Genomic DNA, 23,634 nt, shown 5'->3' with positions numbered 1-23,634 from the left:
ACGCTGCATGTTGGGTGGCTCCATATATGACAGAATTATGATGAGGTCATGTATGCCAATGACAGGATAAGCCTCAGCTTCACATGTGATTTCATTTTGCAGAGTGACACCATAATAAGTACACCAGCACCCTACCAGGCCAGGCCATAACAGCCAATGGCTCCCTAGAGGGCATACTACAGCAATGGGTTTCGATAGCTACATAAAGCACAAACAATTGGACGACATTGCATGGTGCCAAGTTTATCTTGTAAAGTGAATGGAGTGAGCCATCAGTTAGTGCAGACTGATATGTTGTTGAAATGACCCGTGGACTTGGGTCCCCAGAATCAAGTATGTTTGTCTTGGCAGAGCTTCAGAGATAGAGCATCCCAGCATTTGGGTATGGTTAGAACAGTGATGGTGACAGTATGCTTCCACATGTTCTTATGTCAGCAGGGCGATCTCCTGCAATAAATTTTCTCTCCATCTTCTCTGCTCAACAGACCAAAGCTCCTGGCCTAGCAACAACGGGACGAGGAATCCAGGAGATTTGGGTGCATGCTCCTCGGATAAATTTAAAATGATATTTCCCTGTTTTTTAAGACAAATGTCAACGAAAATGTCACAAGGTTTTGATACTTGTCAGTCAAAGGGGATGGAGTGGTTGAAATACTTTCAATCTTGAGCAGCAAAGTTCAGTCTAGGGACAGAAGGAAGGTTGTGTAACTTTACTGGCAGTACAGAGAACTTTACTGACATGACTATAAATATAAAACGCAGTCAGTATTGCTGTCTGGAACCTTTCAGGTGAACCCTGGTGCTAGAGAAGAGGTTTCATTTCATTTTTATTATGTGCTATCTACACACGGGCACAAATGTTTGCCCTGGAAGCACAAGGTTATACTCCCAAGTTCCACCTTACAATGAGAGAAGTTCATTCGTGCTAATTCATCCATGAAATGGTAATCCCGTTTCACTGTCAGCAGGACCAGTGTGCTTCCTTTGAGGTAAAGTGCGCCCTTGACTGTCTGACATGGTTCCATATATCATGCCCTTGGACTTGGCAAATGTGGCAGTTCAATGATATGGTGTCATGGAGGGAGGACAGAGCCTTCAGCACACTGATGCTTGTCTGTGACTTTAATAAAGCTGAAATCTGCATTCTCTGGATCATCACATAGTGGGTTTACCACCCGGTACTTATCTTTGGGTTCTTTTCTGAGGGCACTAGTCTGACCAATAGTTTTATGTCCTCTCTATAATATAGGACCACATGTACAACCCATACCAATAGCATGAAAAGTGGAGTTCAGAACACCAACGGTTAAGCCAGGAATTCAAACCCCAGAAACAAGATTGATAAACAACAAACTGTGCTGCACAATACAACACTTTTACATAAGATCAACATTACTCAATTAACATTGCAACTTTTATGTATATACTAGAGGATGTTACTATTTCTTTCCGAGCTCATAAACCCACTTTATGAGCAAGTCATTGCTGTCGTCATTACCCTTCTCCCTGGTAATTACACCACTTACGGAGCCATAATCCGGCCACCCTGCCTGCCTAACATCACCTCTGCCCTTGACCCAGTGGACATCTCCAGCTCAACATCTGAAAATCATAAAGAGTCTGCCAGGGTTGGTGGGCTCCCTCCCCTCCTCCCCACAGGTAGCGGCCTCAGGTGATGACAGACTTTTAACACCACAAAGATCTATTGTGTGCAAGAGATGATTCTCAGGGTGAGAATCTAAAAATAGGCTTCATCTTCAACCCCAAAATCATGACAATAATCATTTCTAGAAACGAGCAAATTGCAGTTATAAAAGAAGCTGCCAGGAGGGCATTTGGCTAAGGTCTACTCAGATGACAAAACCATCCATTCGGATTAAAAGAGCACAGAGGATAACTGCCGATGTGGGGGAAACACTACCTGTTGTACAGTAACTGTTTGGGTGGCCACTCTAATCTCTGCAATGTTATACCTTAGGCTAAGCTTTCTAGGGCGAAACTTTCCCATACAATGAATTATGTATAGCAGCTGTTTGTCTCACAGACACTGTGACTTCTGACCAAACTGCTGGGAAACCTCTTGAAGTCTGTCTAACCTACATACATTGTACATTGTAGGTGTCCATCTTTCATCACATTAAATTAACAGTGACCATTCAACAAGACCTAAGACTGACCATCAAACTGGAGATGTTGAGAGGAGATGGTGAGAGTAGCCATGGACTGACCCCATTTCTATACCCTGATGTCCAAGTGTGTGGGCAGTAGTAGCTCTAGCAGACACGTTTTGAAACTCTGCAAATGTGTATGTAATAGAGCTACTTGTGTATACAAGAAGTACAGCCGGTTACCAATACTTCATCCACAATAAACAAGAGATAGGAAATCATTGATAATGTATTTATCATTGAGAACCCATTTGCCAGGTCACTTGAGACCAGATAGTATTGCTTCTTCCTGACTGCCCTGACAACTCCCACCTGCAAAGTCATATTTTTCTCTCTGATAGCTGGATACTCAAGACATCTGCAATTTACCAAATTAACACTGTTTATTTAACCAACTAGCAATACAGTTTTCAGGATATAAAACACTGGTACTCTAACTAGTCTAAGCCTTGTACACAAAAGATTTGCAGGATTCCTCTGCTAGGCTTTTTCTCTAGGTACAGATAAACCTGTGAAAAGTTTGATCAAAATTGATCTTCTCAAACCCTTTGATGTACAATATTTCCCCAAACTGACATTCAAGCTGCTTGCAACAATGTACCAAGACAACACTGTTTACTCAAAGGGTTAACACCAAAGACGAGAATTTTTATAATAGGATAAAGGTTTCTCAATCTAGTAGGATAGGGATTTGCCACCGTGATTTCCCACCATCTTTCCATCTAAGTCACCAAGCCTCTGACCAAAGCAATCATCTCCCCTTCCCCTTTGATCTGACCCACCTGGTAGGACAAGGGCTCAGACTGTATTAACCCTCCGATGACCTCAGATAAACCTTATGATTACCTTGAAGATATCCAGAATACTTATAACTCATACACTTGCTTCCTACCTAGACTCAAGGCTGTCTAAAGCCCATTATCAGATTATCAGAGCAGAGTTTCTGGGGTGTGTCAGGGTAAACTTCCACAAAGGTGTCCTCCATCCAGACACCCCCTGTTCCTAGCCTGAACCCAGCAAGGTCCAGCCTTCAATTTTCATTTCCTTTCTTGCCACTCATCATATTACAGCCGGGCTAATACTGTTAAGGACTGAAAATTAAATTTTCCACCGCCACCATATATTTCCTGCACCTTTCCCAGAGCCCTCCTTCCATTCAAACTGGCGAAAGTATTATTTTCCATCTAAACTTCACTGTATCCTTTCTCTATATATTCCGCAGTGGAAAACGTTTAGCATGCTAGCAAAGAAGAGGGCACATATCAATTACGATCTTAGAGCAAAGCTTCACCAATAGCCTACATGCACTTCAAGAATTGAGAAAGAAAAGAGGTGGATTTATTTTATGATAATCACCGGGTATGTGACTCAAGTGGAGTTCAGTAACGCTGACTAAGCAAAAGGTTCTAAAATCTGACAGACTGAAATACATCAAGAATCACCGTGCGAACAGAGAGGATGCTGGGGGAAGTGGAAATCCTCACTCATCACTTGCTGGTGAAACTTCCGATGGCATGAACCTGTGCATCACTACCTCCGCAGGCCTGGCCTACACCAGAAGAAAACATACAGGTCACCTTAATGACCCTAAAATACTGACTCCTGTCTCTTCTGTTTTCTCATACAACATGGAAACTGTGCCCTGAATCCCTCTCCCGTCTTCACAATGTTATTTCACAGGCTTTCTCTGTGCTTTTTAATAATCTTGTCCATTGTCGACTGTCCAGTAAATGTCACATTTATTGCCATGTAGAAGCATAAAATAGTTTAAGTTTTGCCATCCATGTTTATTGTCTTTGTCCACAGCTCTGGACCTTTTATGCCTACATGTCCTATTTTAGTAGAAAGTAGACAAGAGGCAAGACTGTCTATTAACATCTATCAGCTATCAATACACCATCTGATGAAAGACCTGAACAGTGCCAGAAAAAACTGCCTTAGACAAGAACAAGAACAGAATGTCAGAAGGGCTAAAAGCTGGCTTAGAGAACATCTGTGGGATGGGAGATTAAATCTCAGATTGAGAATGGTCCCTCTGTCCTTGCTAGCGAAACAAAAGGGAGCAAGCTTCCTTGCTGTCTTTTTTTTATAAGATTACTAGTATATAATAAGATTTTGGGGTTTACAGGGGGGTTAGTAGGTGTTTTACCTGAAGTTATATGATCACCCTTTATTAATAGACAACACAACATAGCACAAAATCAACAATGGAGAAATGCAAAGCACATGACAAAGTGATGATAATTTCATAATCCAAGGAAGCCAATGGTCATAATGACAACTTCCTGTCAGTGCATCCCATCTCTTCCTGTGTTCTTACAAAACAATATCAAATTTACAAGCGTCAAAGACAACATTAATACAGGATTAAGGTAAGAAAGAAGCTCCACAATTCAGAGCAGATGTTGAAATGGAAACAGTAACCAAGACCCGGTTTACATGACGACAAAAACCTGGCGTACGATAATGGCGTACGCACGCGATCGTACGTCCGTTTCGGTTTACACGGAGCGGGACGGACAGCGCCGGGACTCCCGCAGCGCTCCACACTATCGTGACCCCATTTGACCCGCCGCGAGCTTTGACATAGCGCTATTTTCAAAATGGCGGGAGAACAGGCTCTTTTTCTGTTCTTCATGCGTCAGATGTTGCTATTCTTCTTTTCGCGGATGTACTTGCGTCGCCGGGCATTGCGTAGAAGAAGGGTTGGACGTCGCAGGGAGCGGTACCATGAGATCCAACGGGCAGCAATTTTTGCAGTCATTGCAATCATTCAAGCTCAAGGCGGGATCGATCGGTCAGTGTGGGAACGTGACAGTTAGAGCCATTGCGCACTTCTGCCATGGTCAGTTGCGGCAGTCGCGAGCAAACAGGCTCAGCAAAACAACAAACGAATCAAATACGATAAAAAAACAAAAGGAAAACCGAAACGGATCAGAAAAAACAGAGTAAAGATCAGTAACACGGCGTGGGTTTTCACAGGCGCGGGAAGAAGAATGGAATTTGCATATGACCCCTGACCTCCTGCAACAGGGAAGTGCTTGCGAACGCCGTTCGTACGATCAGTCGCGTTTACACGAGGCGGGGAGGCATCCTGACTCCCCGCTGGGCGATCGTACACGATCGTACGCCTGCCTTCGAGGTGGCGTACGCAAATTGCGTACGATAGGTGCGTACGATAGGTGGGGCCGGTTTACACGCTGGAAAAAATGGTCGTACGCAATTGTCGTACGATCGCGTGCGTACGCCATTATCGTACGCCAGGTTTTTGTCGTCGTGTAAACCGGGTCATAGCCGCTTGGCGTGAAACTATACAGAGCAAAGGGGAACAGATAACAAGTTAAAAGGCATTGCAAAGTCCACAACTTTCTACAGATTTATGATATCAACTGGAGATAGGAATGGAGAGGAGGAGGGGGAGGACTGTTAGTCAAGATTAACAGATTCCAGAAACAAGTCAGAGATGTATATCATACACTGTACTGATAATAGCTTTTTTTTTGCAGCATTGTGCCCTTTATCTTCTTTCACAATTCATAACATGGCCCTTATCTGTGTGTGATGTTCTTTGCCAGAGATTACAGTTTAGGAAGGAAGTTAAGTTCTGGCCAGCTTGTTACAAGAATGGTTCTGATCAAGGTTCTCCTCCTTTTTCCTTGAGACTGATTGGTTGACAGACTTATGGAAGTACATGAGTGACCTGCTGCCAAACACTGGGCTTTGTCTTTCCCATTATCCTGACTGTCTTAAACTGTTTTCTTCTCATTTGTCATCTTGACATGCCTTCCTTGATGGCTTTAAGATGACTTCCTGGGTTAGGAGGGTTGCTTAATTCCAAACAACTGGAATAACATGACCTATGGAGGTGTAACTTCCACTGGGCATATGAATAATGAGGCAAACCCTGGCTTTCCTCCCCCTTTTAACCAATTTTCTTACAAAGCAGAAAAATCGAGATGCTGTGTCTAATCGTATGTCACCACCAGGGAAATAAGTCGTTCATTTCCTGCAAAATTACAAAGAAAAGGTAAGATTCTCTCTGGGCATTCTGAGAAAACACAGCGGAATTGGAGCACTAAGGCGGGAGTAATTAGGGAGGGAACTACAAGGGGAGGGCAGACCCGATCAGGTTTAAGTTCATGTTTCTTGTTGCGCGAGATAATGGGAGTTGACAGAGCAGGAAACCAACTGAGAGCAGGGGGTGGAACAATTGCAAAACGTTTTGTCTACAAAAACTTGTTACCTCCTGGTATGGAGGTACTGTGTTAGATGTATTTGTATGTGTGCATTTGCTTGTGTGTTCTTGGGTACTTGAAAGCAGTAGATTGTTAGGAGGGGAAAATTTTGTAACTGCAGATTGATATTAAATGTTAAAGTTGGCAGTCTAAATATTCTCCCCACAGCCTCACTGCTGTCTGAGGTTTCTTGCCTAGGTCCGTCAAAAATACATCTATGTCAGACCATCTCTTTGGTTGTGCCAATAAATCTTGCTATACACTTCAAGTCGCTTGGTGGTGCACAGGAACCCCTACCCAACTCACGAAGCCCTCACCCCCAGCAATAAACACAGCTGCTGACCTGTAGTGACCCCGCTACTTGGATCCTTCTGATCAACACCGGGGCACTTTCCACTGACCTGTTGCCATTGCTTTGTTCACCTGGGCCTGGCCCTTAACTTCACAGTCGCACAACAGTTTACACTACCAATACATGCACTTTCCCTTCCCTGATTACAAAACACCGAGGCGCCTTTCCGGGGACTATGGGTGCGGTGTTGCTGGCACAGGAACAGGGAAAATGATCTGAGAAAGGGTCGCCATTTACGCATTCCCAAGTTTACACAAATGTTCTGTTCGGAGGTCAGAGCCAATGCTAAAAGCCTGAACACAAAGGTCTCCTGCTATGACTTCTTCTAAATAGCAACACACTTTGACTTAAGTGGGAGTTAAACTTGTAGACTACTTCGGTCTGGTAAACGTTGGAGAGTAAACCTTTTACTTCTTGGTTTATTTTGTGCTTGTTTTGAGGCACCTGAAGGCCATTGAAGGTGACTGGACCAGAAAGTCCCCCCAGCTGAAACATGGTGGTACAATTAACCCTGATACTGGTGGTACAACAACCGGAATGCTGGGTGGCCCAGTGTTCAACCTGTCAAGCATCATTGAGCATCAATAGCATCTATTTCAAAAAACATTTTCAGTCATTTTGCAGTCAATTAATTCCTAATACATGTAATAAGGCATTTCCTATTCTATACAAACATACATACAAACTATACATCACTATACACTTCACGTCAAGCTAAGGTTCTCTCTGAGACTTCTGATATAGAATATGAGATCATCTTTTACTTTATTCTAACAGCCAAAATTCCACCTGTTAATAGTCCTTGAACTCTTTCTTTCCTACTTATTTCAAGGTCCATCCATTCTGTACTGGTTCATTGTTCACCAATATGACCATCACGGTTACTGGTCAGAGGAGAGTTTTTATTACCGCCATGGTGGAAGTATTTTCTACAAAAGTTGCCCCCCAGCTCCTACAGGTGTCGCAAACCATTAACCTTCTATTCTGTGGGTCATCTTGGGTCAAAGATCTAGTTTATACAATGAACTTGATCAAGAAACCTATTAAGTGGTAGAAATGACCAAACACTTAAATCACATCAAGGCGAGTGAGAGTATCACACATGTTAACACAAGTGGATCTCTTAACAAGGGTTCTTTCATGAAGCAATTGGCAAAGTGTCAATCGAGATTAATATTGGTGTGGTCATCTTAGAAGACTGATAATCACAGTCAGAGAAACCCTGTCAGAGGACAAGCTTGATTGATGATGGCCTTTCTTTCTCAGGGCATCTAATGACATCAGGCAAGGTTACTTTATGAAAAGGTGTGTTTTGGGATAAACTTAGAACTGAGTGGAGATGGATGACAATGAGAAATATGCAGCTTAACCGCTTGCCATAATTTCACAACAAAACAAAACTGCTAATCTCTGTAACCATCATAAGAACTTTTTCCCTTGAATTTCAATATCCACAAAAACTTCAAAGAGAGGAAACGGACACTTCTTTCAAGACAGGTCACTTAATCATTTCTTAATTCCACCTTAATAGCCACTTAAAATCCTTGGGAATGCAGACTCAACTGTTCTCCTCCTTTTGTTTCCCAGTCAAGCCTTCAAAGGCAAGGCTTTCATTTTTTTCACCCCTTGCAATGTGTTCATGGCATTCAATTTACACTTTGTTTGGTGTCTCTTAGATTGGCAGGGACCGTTTTGCAATATATCCATCCATCAAGATGATGGTTTGGCAGAGGAGAATGCATGGCGTGGAAAAAGATACCCACTGCCAAAACATTGCCCATGCACTGCTGCACCTGACTTGGTCTGACCAGACTTTTGAGATGTTTTCTGTTGTCCTCTGATTACTGCCTGTGATAGGGGGCACTATTTGGTTTGACTGACCAGAAATAATCAACAGTGGCTCTCTGTGTAACAAATCTCCTTCATACCCTTCTACTCCTCAGATATCCAAGCAGATATTGGGTGGAAAATCTTATCGTTCTCCTCCTGGCTTGCTTTTGAGACTGTCAGAAAAGCGGTGCCTAGCTAGAAAATGTTATGATTTTCCACCGCAACTTCTGCTTGGAGACTACAAAGGTTTACGGGTGGTGTACATTAAGTATATGAGCTATTAACTGATAAAATACCCCTCTGCCTTGTCATGTACAGTCTATCAGTCAACTCCTAGTGGGTATGTCTGGTGCCACCCCAAATACTCAAGGGGCCGCAGGCATGCCTTTTGTTTGCCTACAGTGCAGTATCAAACAGAACCTTTTCCATATCAAGGCTTTCTATCAGACGTCCATGTTACAGGTACACTACAAGGCCGAAACACTGAAATTGAAGCCAGGTCCATTGTCCGCTCTACCAACACACCTACCCTTCTCCTTTCATCACTTAGTTTTTCTGGGCTTAATTGCCATAATCATCTCATAAGTGTTTCATGATTAGGAATCTGATAAGCATAGCCTCTTATCCTTGGGTTGCCTATCAGCCAGCAATCAAAGGAGGATCACTTCCTCAGACATTCTGAAGGCCAAAAAGGGACATGGAGCTAGGTTTCAGTCAAGGCAAGGGAGGGAAGGTTTCTGATAACCACAGACCACCTTCTGAGTTTTTATTGGCTGCCACACAATAAGCTAGAAGTCTCAGATAACTTTGCGAAAAGCCTATCAAGGATGAAATGTATGAAAGATTAACTGTTACTAGACACCGTACTTGTTTTTCTAAGATGTAGAGCAAACAGCGAGACATTGTTCCACACTTGAAGTTCAGAAACATTACAAACTTGCTGTATCCGTTGTCACGCCAGGTAAGACAAATATTGGTGCAAGGGGAAGTGCCAAGTGGTAGAAAGATATAGAACTTCAAAGCCTGGTGAGGGGAAAAGGCTGTAGATAAGTAAATGTACTGTTCAGGCATTGTCTTGGCAGGTTTAGATAGACACGGAGCTGCAAGCTGAAGTGAGATGTCTGGAAAAGTCCTCAGAGGAGGAAGTCAGATGTCTGGAAAGGTTAGTTACCCCTGCAGTCTGCGGAACAGGTGGACATGTTTGTAGCACACATCTATCCTGTGCTGTACTGTAATTATGTTTCCCTCTTTCAACAGGGGATGCATGCAAGAAGTTCAGGATTTAATTTTTCGCCAGCTTTTCTATTCTCCTTCTGGTAAATACATGTACTTCTACTAGTTCTAGCCTTTGTCTCAAGGTTAGACACTGTGTAACATTCTTTGGCGTCGATCTGGAAATTTGATTATGGGTTGCTCTCCAGTTGAACTTGAACACAACTCTGTATACCATCACACTCTGACTCCAACATTTACCTAAAGTAACAGTACTGTAGCCAGAAAAATATGTTAATCATCCCTGCTGACAAATATCAGTGTTATCCATCTTTCTGCAAGATTTAATGAGAGCATGTGTTGGCATTTCATTATCCTCGCATGCCTGGAAATCTTTCCAGTCAGTTGGTTTTCCTTCTTTTAATCCCTAACAATAATCGACAGACAACCAAGCATCCCTAACACAAATGCGGACCCCCTGACCAGTATCGCACTTGCAGACAGATGGAGCATCCTCCGTGATGGGACACATGACAGCTGGACTGTCAGGGTTACATCTGTTTGTCATCCATGACACCACCGGGCTTTTTGATCTCCATTTCCATAAAATCATGCTGACAGGCCAACCTCAGGGTGGACGCTCCTCCCCTGCCTATCCCAGTGTCCTGCACTTCTCCTGTTACACAGCCAAGCTGACCATCTCTGAAATATCAGACCGTACATCCAGAAATATCATGCTACCACCTCGCTAAGTAAAACTGTCTTTAATGGTCCAATTTGCAATCTTGGAATCATTTCTTCTGGGTACAAAATTGGATCCACTGTAAAATCTTGATTTTCTCCTCTTTGGGGTAACACATTTCATGGTATAAACCCTTGACATGACAAGCTGTCAGTCTCTTACACTATCAAGTCAAAGTGGCAAGTATTTTACGAAACCTTTTAAAACACCCTGTAAAAGAGCGGCATAGTCAACCTTTACATATTTAAGTCGTTATAGTACTAAAACAACTGAATTTTTTATTGCCCATCTATTAACTGATAGCACTAAGCCCTAGTTTTGTGCTCATGTCACTCTTGGGTTCACCCCATAAAATTCTGATTGAATTCACTGTTGGACTTCAACTGGTCAGTTCCTAACCCTTGACCCTCGCCCCTAGTAATCGCTCCTCATTACAACTGGACACTGTGTGAGGCCCCATTGCTGATTGGTTACGCATTTTGGGAAATTTCTCCAGGTATTTCTGGAACTACATCCAAGTACTTCTACAAAAACAATCAAGTCTGGACATCATTATTCTGGAGACCCAGTTTTTTGAGAGTGACTTCTCTTCTTTGGTTGATACGGCCTAAATCTTAGGCCTTGAAATGGAAGAGAGTATTCGAAGACATCTTTTATTATTAAAGTTTGAAAGAAGGTGCAAAGTAATAAATGGAATCATTTCTATTTCATCCACTATCATTGTGATGAAAAATTTCCTTTTTCTCGTTAACACCTCTCCTGATCAGTTCCCTACTCTGTCCCTCATACTTATAGCATTCAACTTTATCATATGCTCGTTAATCAAGGGAAATATTCCATAAACATCTTAAAGTTAGGTTGAAGCTTCAGTCATGCAGTTAAAATGGCATCAGCCGGCAATTAGACATGCTATAGTTGGGAGTCCCCTCTATACTGAAGTGTTAGCATTAGGAGGTATTACTTTGTAGGACTGGGGGGTCCACCTACCTCTCCTTAGCTCATGTTACTCTCACAACAGGAAAGGGGGACAGACAGGAACCTTATATTTTCACAGCCATCAATTGTGGTAAGAGAATGCTAAATAAACTGTAGGTTGGTCTTCCCCCTGTTGCTTAAACCCATCATTAGTTCAAATCTTGTGTCCCAAAACTACCTCACCTGAGTTAGGTTTTAAGTTCAATGCATTGATGCTCTCTTCTAAGTTTTCCATTAGTAGTTTCCTTACCTAGCGTGTCATGTTAGAAATTCAATTACTTTTTTACCAGCCGACAATCTTTGAATCTACAAATATTTGTCAGGATCAATATTTTTGTGACCGAGAAACAAATAATTTTATTAGAGTGGCCCACTATGAAGACTCCTCTGCATCTTTAGTCCCAGCATGGAGGATCCAATACAGTCCCTTTTTTCAACAAAGGCAGCCTGTCTAACATTCCAATCCATACAATCCCCATACATCACCACTTTGGGGGCTACAAATTTAATCCCCCAAGAAAAGCTCATTATTTTCCTTGCTGATCCCAATTAAATCAGGAGAAATTCCAATCCTTCCTGCCCTGGGCCAGGAATTAACCAGGCTGCCTGCTGATTGGTGGGCTCTGATTAGAGAAAACATTTTGCGGCTCAACCCTTGGTGTTGGAGGAACAGAAACTGGGCAGGAGTTAGGGCAGACATTTCTCTCTGTAAACACAAGAGATCCTTGAGGAAAGGTGAGATGCAAATGGACTTAACTTCAGAGATCTTTACAGGGTTTGGCCTAGAACCAAACTTTTTAAGCAGAAAAACAGAAATGGATATGACAAGATAATGTATTTCAAGGATATCTTACATTTCAGGTACATCAAGGAGGTTAAACCTCCTTGGATATATGAGAATGCCTGTTTGCAATTTTGATGAAGAATTCATGACTGTCTACATCATCAGCTTTCTTCCAGAAGTTCCCTCTCCAAACCCCCCTCCATACCAGAATTTCCTCATCTCACCTGTTTTGCCTTTAGTCTAATGTCTGTCTGTGAAAACCTGGGTTTTGATTTTGATTCATCTGCAAGATAACACAAACCCTTCCTGAAATAAAAATAGACAGTAGAGATAAAACTCTAATCCTCAAGGAGCTTCATCTTACATTATAAATCTTGCTAAAAGGATAAGAAGGTTCCAGGGAGGAGAATTACGATCAAGGATTAAGGAGAAGTGACTGGTAAAGCTCTTGCTAACAGGACTTGTAGATGGGTGAAGTGTTTACGGTGGATGCTGATTTCAACTTTTGGCAAATGTTATAAAACCACAAGGATTGAAGGCACCAGAGTCTGACTCTGAGAAGGAAATCTGGGCTGTTTCAATGCTTGGTGGAAACGGTGAGGCCAAACCATGTCTGAGAAATTTAAAGTTCGGGCCAAATTGTAATCGAAGTACGGTAAAAACTTGTACAGTTCAATGCTGAGCCATCGGTCTTTATCTCCATTTCTTTCCATACACAATTCTTGTGGGGCCTCCTGCCAAAAAAGAACATGTGGGAAACATAGGTCTAAATCCAGCAGGACCCTAATATGAAACCTACCTGGGTAGTTTGGATAGAAACCCTGTTCCCGACTCCCCCATAGGAACATTTATGTCAATTATAAAGTTCTTTCAACAAAAGATCTTAGTTTGTGATAACATTAAGTTCTTTCAACAAGCAATTTTTTGTTTATGATAAATGCAGTGGGTATGAAACCAGGCACCAGAATGTCTGCCTTCTGTCCTTGACCACACTTGGGTCTTGGAAGCCTTCCAGACATTCAATGTTACTCATACTGGGATGTTGCAAAGTCCCCCTCTCTGTTGCAATAGGGTATTCATCCAAGAGGCTTTTAAAAACGTATTGTGACACCTTTTAATATCTTGACTGTTGAGGCTGACAACTTCTTGGCAGCCGACGGTGGCTTGAGAAAGTGGGCCTGGACGTGTGAGTTCCGATTTACCACAATGGACACTGAAGACTTGCACTTCCCACACGCTATCTTCAAATGAAACCATGCCACCGGCACTGACAGCTTTCTCCTCCGAACTATGGTTCCTTTCATAAAGCTTGTCTATGATTCGAATAAAAGACACGAACTATCAGATACAAGTGGGGACCAGATGTGTGAGGGTTCTCCTCCCTTGCCTGTACCAGACAGGGCAGGCATTATGCTGTGTGTTGTACAGCTGAGATAAACACTGTGCCCATGGTGTTCATCACCCCTCCCCTCCCCACCCCACACAAACACATTTAGCCTCATCATCACCACATTTTCCAGCTGAGGGGAAATTTCAATGTTCCCTGAAGTCTAATTGAAGAGAGGTGTACACAGCCTCTTTGAAAACTTTCTTCTAGAGTCTTTTGGAATTCTCATTAAATTTGGCATCATCAACAAAAGACTATTTCTGCACCCACCAAGGTTACAAGGTCTAAAAGTCTTATGTAATTTCCTTTTCTATATGTATGACATAGCCACACACACATAGTATGTGCAAGGACAAACTCTCCGGAAACGAACAAACTGGAATGTAGTAACCATAGCCAAAAGGCTAAAACTGAACATGATTCAAGGAAAACATGAAATCTGGCTGCTAACAGGGTAACCTCTTCATTTTTTTTCAAGGATTTCTAAACTGCTTCCTTTCTATTGTTAGAAAAAACTAGTCAAGGGACAACCCTGGGTAGTTTGACTTTGAGCACAAACCAGGGTGTTACACTATACCCAGGACATTGAAACTGCAAAGATTTAGTAGAAATATTTGCAGGGCCTTTACAGCAGGTGGTATACTCAACAGGTATTCTGTCCTCTGATCTCAGTGGGAGTTGAGAGATAAATACTATACGAGGATGTTAAAACAGGACTGTCTTGAACTTCCTTGGTCTACAACTGTCTGTTGTTCTTCCCAGCGCAGGCAGGAGTCAAGGTGAAATATCAGCTAAGGAGACGACAGTGACGGGTTGCTGATAGGATTTGTTGCGGTTTGGACAGAGGTGGGGGAGAGTGAAGGAAGTTGGCACAACATCTGGGAGAGACAGTGGCACAGGCTGACTCTTCCCATCAATTCTGGGGCAAAAAGACCCGTCAAGCCTGTCTGTTCGAACTTGGAAGAAGAGGCAAAGATGAGGAATTACAAATTTCTGTACAAACTTATATGAATTCAACTATTGCTGATTGCATAGCATTTTTACATTACCGCAGTCTAGTGGTACCCCCATTTCATTCATCAAGCTAATAATACTAGTGCAATAGTAAGTTGATAAAAGCTTCTAGCCAACCTATCTTTCTGTTTCCTATTCCTCCCTAATAGCCCCCTGGTGCTCCCCCAAGCATCCACATGTGTCTTCAAGTTTGCAGCAGTCTATATTTGTGCCAAATAGATCACCCAGGAAGCCAAAGCTATTGCCCCTTTAATTTTGTACAAGGCATGGGTGTAGAGAGGGTCACAACATGTTTAAATCTTAACTACTCATCTACTTTACCTCCTAAGGGTTTCATTTGTGGCCTGTTCAACCCTGTTCTGTGGTCAGCCAGCTGTGGTGTGACCAGACAGCTTCAATGTCACCTTTGCCCAGAGGAAGGCACTCTGGTGACCCAACTATCATTTCCAACTGTTTAGCCTTCATGGAGGTTGGTGCAGCACAATTGCACTTGTCATTTGATTCACCACTTTTACAGTTTGCATCGCTGAAATGAAGAGAGCCATTCCTCCGGTCATAGAGGACAAATTGATAAATCAAGAGTATATCAATACTTTTGTAGCCTGGATTCCAGTTCTGTTAGCTTTAGGTGTAGGCAGGGAAGCATATTTTGGTGAGCGGACTAAAACTAACAAGACTGGACTTCAAGCTTATGTCCTGTTGAATCTTCATTAATGTTACAAACGTTTTAAAGATATTCAATACAATGTGTTGATCAGATAAATTGTTATCCAATGACCACCTTTGAATGTGGTTAGAAAAAAATGACTGCTATGAATGACATGACAAATGCACAAGGCAACTCTGTTAATTGTGGCCCATGAGATTTGAATCTGTGCATTGATCTGGTCAAATTGAATGTCCTCCAGGCCAAGAGTCAGACCCCCAACCTTGAGAGTGGAATTGGAGTTGATTGCCACCAGAGCTTCTGTTCAAGTGGGGAAGAGCAGCCCAGCATGGAGCCAGGAAGCAGGAAGTTTTCGTAACAAGATAATCATTAGAGATCTACTTCTGCATTGTCAAAACGTGGTATCGGAATACACAAATAAGATTTGTTGGGCATGACATACCCCTTTCTATGGCTTTTGAATTTGATTGTGAATCTGGGGCTTTTTAAATCCAGGAAGCAAGATGTTTTGATAATAAGATAATCAATCATAAGAGATCTTCTTATCTTTCGTATCAGATTCCAAGCACATGCAATGTACTGTAGTTCATTATGCATGCCGGGGGGGGGGGGAAAGGCTTTCTTGTTTAGGTAATATTGACCAGGCATGATAAAGCCCCATCCCAATATCTTCCAAGGGCATTTGAGATTGTGTATTGAAAGCTTTTAGATGTACATTCAGAACAGTCCATGTAGTTTATGAAATACCAAGGATATTGAATAAAATGGACAATTTCAAGTGTTGTATTTTGGTCAATAAAATGTACTGTAGTGTACTGATGTTCAAAAGCTAAGGAGACAATAGCCTGGGTTCCAGACCCATAGCACACTGGACACAAAATATCTCAGTAAGTCCACTGAGATATTTTGTGTCCAGTGTGCAATGGGTCTGGAACCTAGGCTAAGGAGACAATGCCCTGCCAAGTTTAATTGATAAAATCACAAATTTAGTAAATCAAGTAAATCAGTTAAACTTTTGTGTTGTAAGTAATACACACTGAATTCTTATGCAAATCAATATATAGCTAGTTGCCAGGGGGCATTTTTGACAGGATTTCACACCTCAATGAGCTAACAAGGCAGTCAATAAAAGGATCACACCAGTTAATTAACGTGATAGTGTCAAACATAAAAGACACTGGATAGGACAGTAACCAATACAAACAGTTTGCTCTCACAATTTGTCAATTATCTGTCGTATTTGTGAGAATGAACCTCACATGATGGTGTGAAGGAATCGTGTGTCGCCTGAGCAATTTTGTTCAGGCATTGACTGCTAAATGCCTTACAATTACATGGATGAGTGGGTGCTGTTAGTCCATGACTGCCATTTATCTGTTAAACTTTACATACTAGTAAAATTGAAGTAGCACTGTCAATGTATCAAATTGATTACCTTTTAAAATGGTAGGCATTGTAAGACAGCACATTATTTGACATGTTCTAATAAGGTGTTACTGCACAGCTCTCACTGATACAGTACTTTTTCCTGCCGTTTGGAAGTCACATCATAGGATCACTGTTGAAATCTATAGAGTTACAACTACAGAAAGGGACAGAGAAAGTTTGGCCACCCAAGAGGATAGATTTATAGAACCTATGCAAGCCAAGTAAGCCCCAAGATGTTGTTTTTTTCAGTTGGTGTAGACAACTTTGGATCCCCCAGACAAGGTATTTAAGAGCTGCCCCAAGACTGCCTTTCTCAAGATTGTGGGAAGTTAAGTGCTGTCACTTCAACGTCGTCAAGGTCAGCACCATTTGAAGAGAGTTTGAATTCATCCACATGTATTAGTAATCGGAGGATTTTGCTGCAGAGAGCCGACCATTGTTATAATTCTATGCTGCCGGCAGGTTCAACTTGACGGGCTACAATGTACGCAACGATATCCATTACAACCTCAGGGTCATAAGACAAAGCAACGTACCTGGCCCGATAGACTATCCAAATACTGTACAAGCAGACCCAAATATTTACCTATCCCTGGCTGGGCTTGGCAAAGAAAGGGGGAAAACTGTAAGGAAAACAATCAATTGTTTGGGAAAACCTTTCCCAGCTTCATTCGATGTCGGGTGCGCCACCTCTCTTTGCGTGCAGCAAGGTCTGATTTACCGCGGTTTTGTTCCCCGGCATTCCGTAGACAAATGTTGGCATTTAACCGTTACTTGACTTAGTAACCTTTTTTTTAAATGATAGTCTGGATTACATCCGATGAACAGATCAACAGCACTTCATGCTGATTTTGCAGCGTCGGCCCAGAACATGCCAAAGACTTTCAAAGGAGTCATTAGTAAGATTATCTTCGAGTACACCTGAAGAGAATGTATAGAGAGGAATGTGCATTGAACTTAAGAAAGGACTTGTTTTGCACAGTTGCATCTCTATTCCGAGTAGCCTGGATGCAAGCCTTTTCAGTCTAAGGCAGTACGCCCTCACGGTCACTTACCTGCCAAGAACTTTTTGACAGGGAAGCAACCAAGGCCAAAAGGGATGGCATCCAGGCTATTTTCCAAGCGCACCCTCTCTGGAAATTACCTTGTATTCCACATACGTATGCCATTCTCTGCATCTTTTTTTATGTTCCTCTTTACATTCCTGTATTCGCTGGTTTGGATGATACTACACCCTTTTCAGATGAACACAAGGACAACCATACATTCATACATACACACACAGACACACCAATTATAAACAAGTCAGTTCCAGAATTCCTCTTCAGTATCAATGAGACAATAGATGACACGTACCATTGTCTTGGACCTTGAAGACGAAGGAGTCACTGGTGGCGTTGACATTGTCATGGATGATGTAGTGGATCAACATATCATCGATTTGGCCTGGATAGAGACAATAAAAACATGGTTATTTACAAAACAAAGTGATTGGACAATAAACCTCTTAACAAACACAATAGTGACGAAATATCATCATATATAAATAGCATATTGTATTTTGACTTGTGGTGATAATTTTGTCAAGTAAAACTTGAAACGGACAGCCCTACTTCTGAGCCATGCTGAATATCAATCAGAGAAAGCAAATGTGCAGTAAGCCTTCAGTACAGGTGCCAAAATCAACAACCATTTGTATTTTTGGTCAACAAACCATGTTTGTCTACATGGGAGTGCGCAATATTTAAACTTCAGGTCAAACCACCGTTTACACAAGGCGGACTAGCTGCCCCCCTGTAGCGGGAGGGGGAGAGAGGGGCACACAGATGGAAAAGTGATGGCACTGACAAAGATGGATTTATGGGAAGATGTTGCATGGACATTGCCAATGTCAACAACTTATCAGATGAACCTTTTCACTAGGTACTTGAACATTGACTCAAACCATAACCGTTTCACTTCCATAAATCTCAGGAGAATATACATTTGTGTACCCAGGCAAAAAGTTGACAGGATTGTGCAGTAGCAGCAAGCTACTAGAATCTTGTCTACATTTATATATACTAGATACATTTGTTGGTATCCGGAAGAGTTTGGCTGTAAATGACAGGGAAATTGGTCAAGACACCAAGTAATACATCTGATGCTTCAAAGAATAAAAGAAGATCAAAAGTTCATTGCACAGTAGGGGGGAAAGCTCAGTTCATATGGTCTCTGTGAGGTCCAAGTCAGGCCCCTGTCAGACAGTATGACCTGGAGCCCCCCTCCCCTGACTGCCTGACCTGACCCAGGCATAGTTTGTGATGGGTATAGGATGTCCTGTAAACACAGTGACCCTCTTTGCTATTTTTGTCTGGACATGACAAAGAATAACCAGTACAAACAAACAGGTGTGGTGTGTACGATTAATCAGTATCAAACATGGCTCCCTTTTCATGATTCAATGTGCTACCATTTCTTTTATGCCAGCAGATGTCTATCATAGCATACAAGAGAATGGAGGAACACACATGGACTCAAAACATATGATGTACATGTTACACCTGTGCACCACCCACTCTGCTATTTATAGTACCACATCTTTCACCTTTGCTTTTGCCTTTGCCCCACCCAAGGGTAGGTTTTGAAAGGATACTGTTTATGATACTACAATGAAAGCTCAATTACATTACTGTTTAGTAAAAGCTGGAATGCTAACACATGTCAGGAAAGAGAGGGTAACTCATGACTTTTATAATTAACAGAATATCTGACTTCAATTAGACATTCCAAATTCCTAGTGTCATCACGATCTTTAGGAACATCCTTGACAAATTACCAGCACTGATAAGTAGCAGAAAACCTGACAGTGCCATCTGTGGACAAGCAGATCTGATCATGATAAACTCATCCATCAATCCATTCAATGCTGACATGTAGTCGACTTTCTGCAAGCACAAACCAATAATATGGTCAAGGTTTTTATTCTCTACCTTCTTCCTAATTAGCTTTTTGGGACCAAATGTACTGGACTACTTACATGCCTGAGAAAATACTTCTAATCTCCAAGCAGATCATATGGTGGCAAGGCAGGGTCCACTGGGTAGAGGAGTGTCCATTAGCCACTACTTCCGTGGCCGTACAAACTCCTCTGGCTAATGGATACTGTCTTGCCACCAAATGGGATCTGCTTGGAGATTAGGACTGTAGGGCACTGGTGTCACAGATTGTTCCTTTTCTAGCCCACTTCTGTCACCTCCCCCACATCCTAGTCAAGTACCCAACATCTTCAGGAGGTGATTACTATCTTCTCTCTGATAAGATGGATGATAATGAAGTGGGAACAGGTGTAGACAGTGACACCAGGTGGTCCTAGTATCACTGCACAGTACCATGTAGAGATGATCCTCTACATCCTGCTCTTGTTTTACAGCCCTTTGTTTTGTGGATTAGGGTTGCTGTGTTTAGCATAGGGTTTAGCTGGTGTAATTAGCTGAATATGCTACTGCACAATAGATAGGGACTTGTGGGGCTCAAATAGACTAGGAACCAGGCTAGTTCTATGCAGCCAGTGCTAATGTAAGATTTAAATAGGGCCAGGCAGTTAGTCAATATCACAAGAAGAAGAAGAAGAACTTTATTGACACAACAAAAAGTACAGCGACTTTTGTAAGGTCAAAGACATGTAGATATACAGACAATTATACATGGGTGTGATGTTCGTCCATCGCAGTCGATGGGTATAACGAAAATATCCTACGTACAGAACAATAGGTGGGTCAACTAATACTACTTGTTCTAAGGTCTAAACATTCTTTGATATATTTACCTATTTGTACACAGTAAGGGTTATTGCCTTCTAGGATGAACTTAAATTTATCTATAGCATGAAATGTAACAAATTCTGTTGAGCAGGCGGAGAGAAGGTTGAACAGCTTTGTGCGTTTATCGTTATATAGTGTACAATTCAAAATAAAATGTTGTTCATCTTCAATATCATTGGGACAGAATGGACAAAACCTCTGGTCGCGAGGGATTTTTTTATATCTTCCTAATTCTATATTCAATTTATGGCAAGAAATTCTCATCTTTGTAATCGATCTACGAACTTCAAAATTGCACATCTATGGCATTATGAATCTAGGTAGATGGACAGAATTGTATTTTTCAATTCATTTGTTTATTTCCAGATCTACCCAGACTTACAAGAATTGGATAATTTGCCAAAAGAGAGGGACGTTTGGATTTGAGTGTTAAAACGTGAATTTTGAGCATTTCACCGTAATATTGGACTTATGCATCTAAAATTAAAAACCTCATGCTCAATTGAAAGACCTCTCTTTCCTTCCCCCAGGTGTAAGGGGGACAGTTCAAACACAGGTGTGGGCTAGGCTAATTAGTTAAGCTCTGAACAAACAGAGCAGTCAGCAAGTGGGTCATTTCAAGAGTATAAAACCACTTCTCAGGTCCTTTACACCGAATATACAACAATTACACTCAAGAATTCCTTTGACACAATGACAATGTCCGAGCTTCAAATTTAGGTCCTGGTGCGGCAGTTTTGAGAATTTGAGTCCGATTTCTCTTTGAGTTTTGATTGAAATTAAACCTCTTCATATGTACGAAAAATAGAGAGTCCACTGTAACTATCTGCCCTCAACAGTCTACCTGTTCAGTATCACCTAAATTTGTAACCTACTAACCTGAAAGTTCAACTGTGCAGCCTCTGATCTCAGCATCATTTCCTGCTTAACCGAACATCAACGAGAAGTGCTTTTCCTCTCCTAGCAACTACAAAAGCAAGTGTGTATCTGCTAAACCTCTTTCCTTTGTAATGTCCTTTCAGTATAAAACAACATACAAGACGTGATGTTGTCCACTTGGCCTCTGTGTAAGTTTTGACAAAGCTGAGACCACTTTGATCTATGCCATGCTAGCCTGGGAGCACTCCTGTTCAGGACATCTCTTTCGCTCGAGCTGTTAAAAAGCACACGTAAGGCAGCGAACATCTTGAAAAGAAAGCTTTCTGTTTTGTAATGATGAAGCGGTTTGTCGCCATGACTTCCTATCTCCAACAGTGTGTCTAAGCAAGAATACTAAAAGTAAGTCCTTGAAGTTCTTAATCTTTTCCTCCTTCCAGCTGAATACAAATCCATTTGGACAGATTTCTTAGAGCCAGTTTCTGGGGCAGTACTGAAACTTGCAAGGTACAACCCAGTTTCGTCTATAACTTCTTTCTCTGCATTTCAGCAAATAGCCTAGAAACAAAGTTAGTCCTAAATCCTTACACAAACCCAGTTGTTCCAGAAAAAATCTAAAGCCCTTCATTTCTTCAAAAGGTTCCAATCTAAGCTGGATATAAGCTGTACCTAGCTTGGCCATACCGTTGTCAGTACAAATATTTGGGTAGGGAAGACAGAGCACTGGACAGGGTAGGCAGCTGTCTTGTAGTCCTGTTTGTAGGTGGTGATGCAACAAATATTTGCGAAGACGCTCTGCAGTAGGATTATCAGACTGTATTGGTAGGGAGTCAACATCATAGAGCTACCAATTCAAAATCCAAAGATTTACTGTGCTATAAACTACACAGAATAGGTCTTTACAAATTTTGGGAGAGGAAACATCCTTTCTTAGAGTAATATTTAGACTATCGTGAAGGAAAAAACATTCATCATGCAGTACGAAACTTCTACGAATGTCATATGTGAGGCTGTCATTCCACTCCATTCTTGAGGACTTGCCTTTAATCTATTCCCTACAGTTAAACATTACTGAAAATGGTTGACAAACAATTCACTGTATTTGCTATCATACACATGGTTGAAGATCAGCACGCTGCTTCAGAAAAGTTTTACGAACTTGAGCCCTACATCCCAGTGTATGTACAGGGCTGTGAAAGACTACCCCTCACATCCACCTCTCCACAAACACTCCTGCCTCCTCACACAAACCATGGGCTCTAATTGACCTGATTAGAGCAGACAGGGAGGGCAATGATGGGATTTTGAACAAGTACTGGATAAGCCGGTTGACCCTGCCGTCCCTGAATTCCAGTCATTGTATGCGGACCAAACAAGGTCATGACATGCTGGCTTACCCATAGGTACATCTTAGCATATCTCAAAGGGAACTTATAAATGGATAAATGCACCTCAAAACAACTAGGATTTCCTTACAAAAGGCAAAGGCACCCATTTTAAGTTTAGCATTGTGACACTGACGAACATTCAAGTAGTTTCATCAAAATAGAAAGGACAAGAACATCACCATTCTACTCTTGGAGAGTTCATAGAAATTAAATTTAAAATCAACTTCCATTTTTGATGGCGTATTTTGACAAGATTCGAGAGTGTTTTATACCAAATATGGACTTTTTAAAACAGTAGGCTTGTCAACAGAATGGTAGAGAGTACTAGTATCTTGTCTGCTTCACCAATGTTTAGATGTGGACTGCATGCACGAGCTGCTGACAATAGAAGAATGGACTCCCCTGTCTGTACAGGAATTCCCACTATGTAAAGAGGACTTCCATAGACTGCAAGCGTGCCTGAAACCGTGCCCGACCAACAACACACTCTTTGCTCATGGATTTACAAAAGAAGAAAGCAAAACAACTCTTTTCAGCTTCTGAAAACAAGAGATCTTTTAATTGATAAGAAAAACAGCAAATTGTCCCACTTGTTTTAGAATTGTTGAGTTGCTGCTCGAAGTAATGGCAAGAATTGACAAGTTATTTTAAAAAACTTTCATTATAATGGACTTCTATTCCTTGATTAATGAATCTACAATTCTACATTCATCAACTGATCAAACCAAGGAAGTCTGCAGCGTACATAGTGATAACACACATCTTAGAATAAA

General features: G+C 41.7%; 1 protein-coding gene across 1 annotated transcript in view; it reads right to left on the bottom strand.

Annotated features, from left to right (window-relative positions):
- LOC109470574 (extracellular matrix protein 3-like) overlaps positions 1-23,634 on the bottom strand; it is a 97,900-nt gene that overhangs the window by 51,848 nt on the left and 22,418 nt on the right. Inside the window, exon 4 of the mRNA XM_019769539.1 lies at positions 18,151-18,240. Within this exon, the coding sequence (XP_019625098.1) occupies positions 18,151-18,240 (90 nt within the window). The remainder of the gene's footprint in view (positions 1-18,150; positions 18,241-23,634) is intronic.

This window comes from Branchiostoma belcheri, unplaced genomic scaffold, assembly GCF_001625305.1.
Source record: "Branchiostoma belcheri isolate BF01 breed outbred unplaced genomic scaffold, Haploidv18h27 scaffold23, whole genome shotgun sequence".
NCBI lineage: Eukaryota > Metazoa > Chordata > Leptocardii > Amphioxiformes > Branchiostomatidae > Branchiostoma > Branchiostoma belcheri.
Note: the sequence above shows the minus strand (reverse complement) of the source record. Positions and strands in the feature narration are given on the sequence as shown.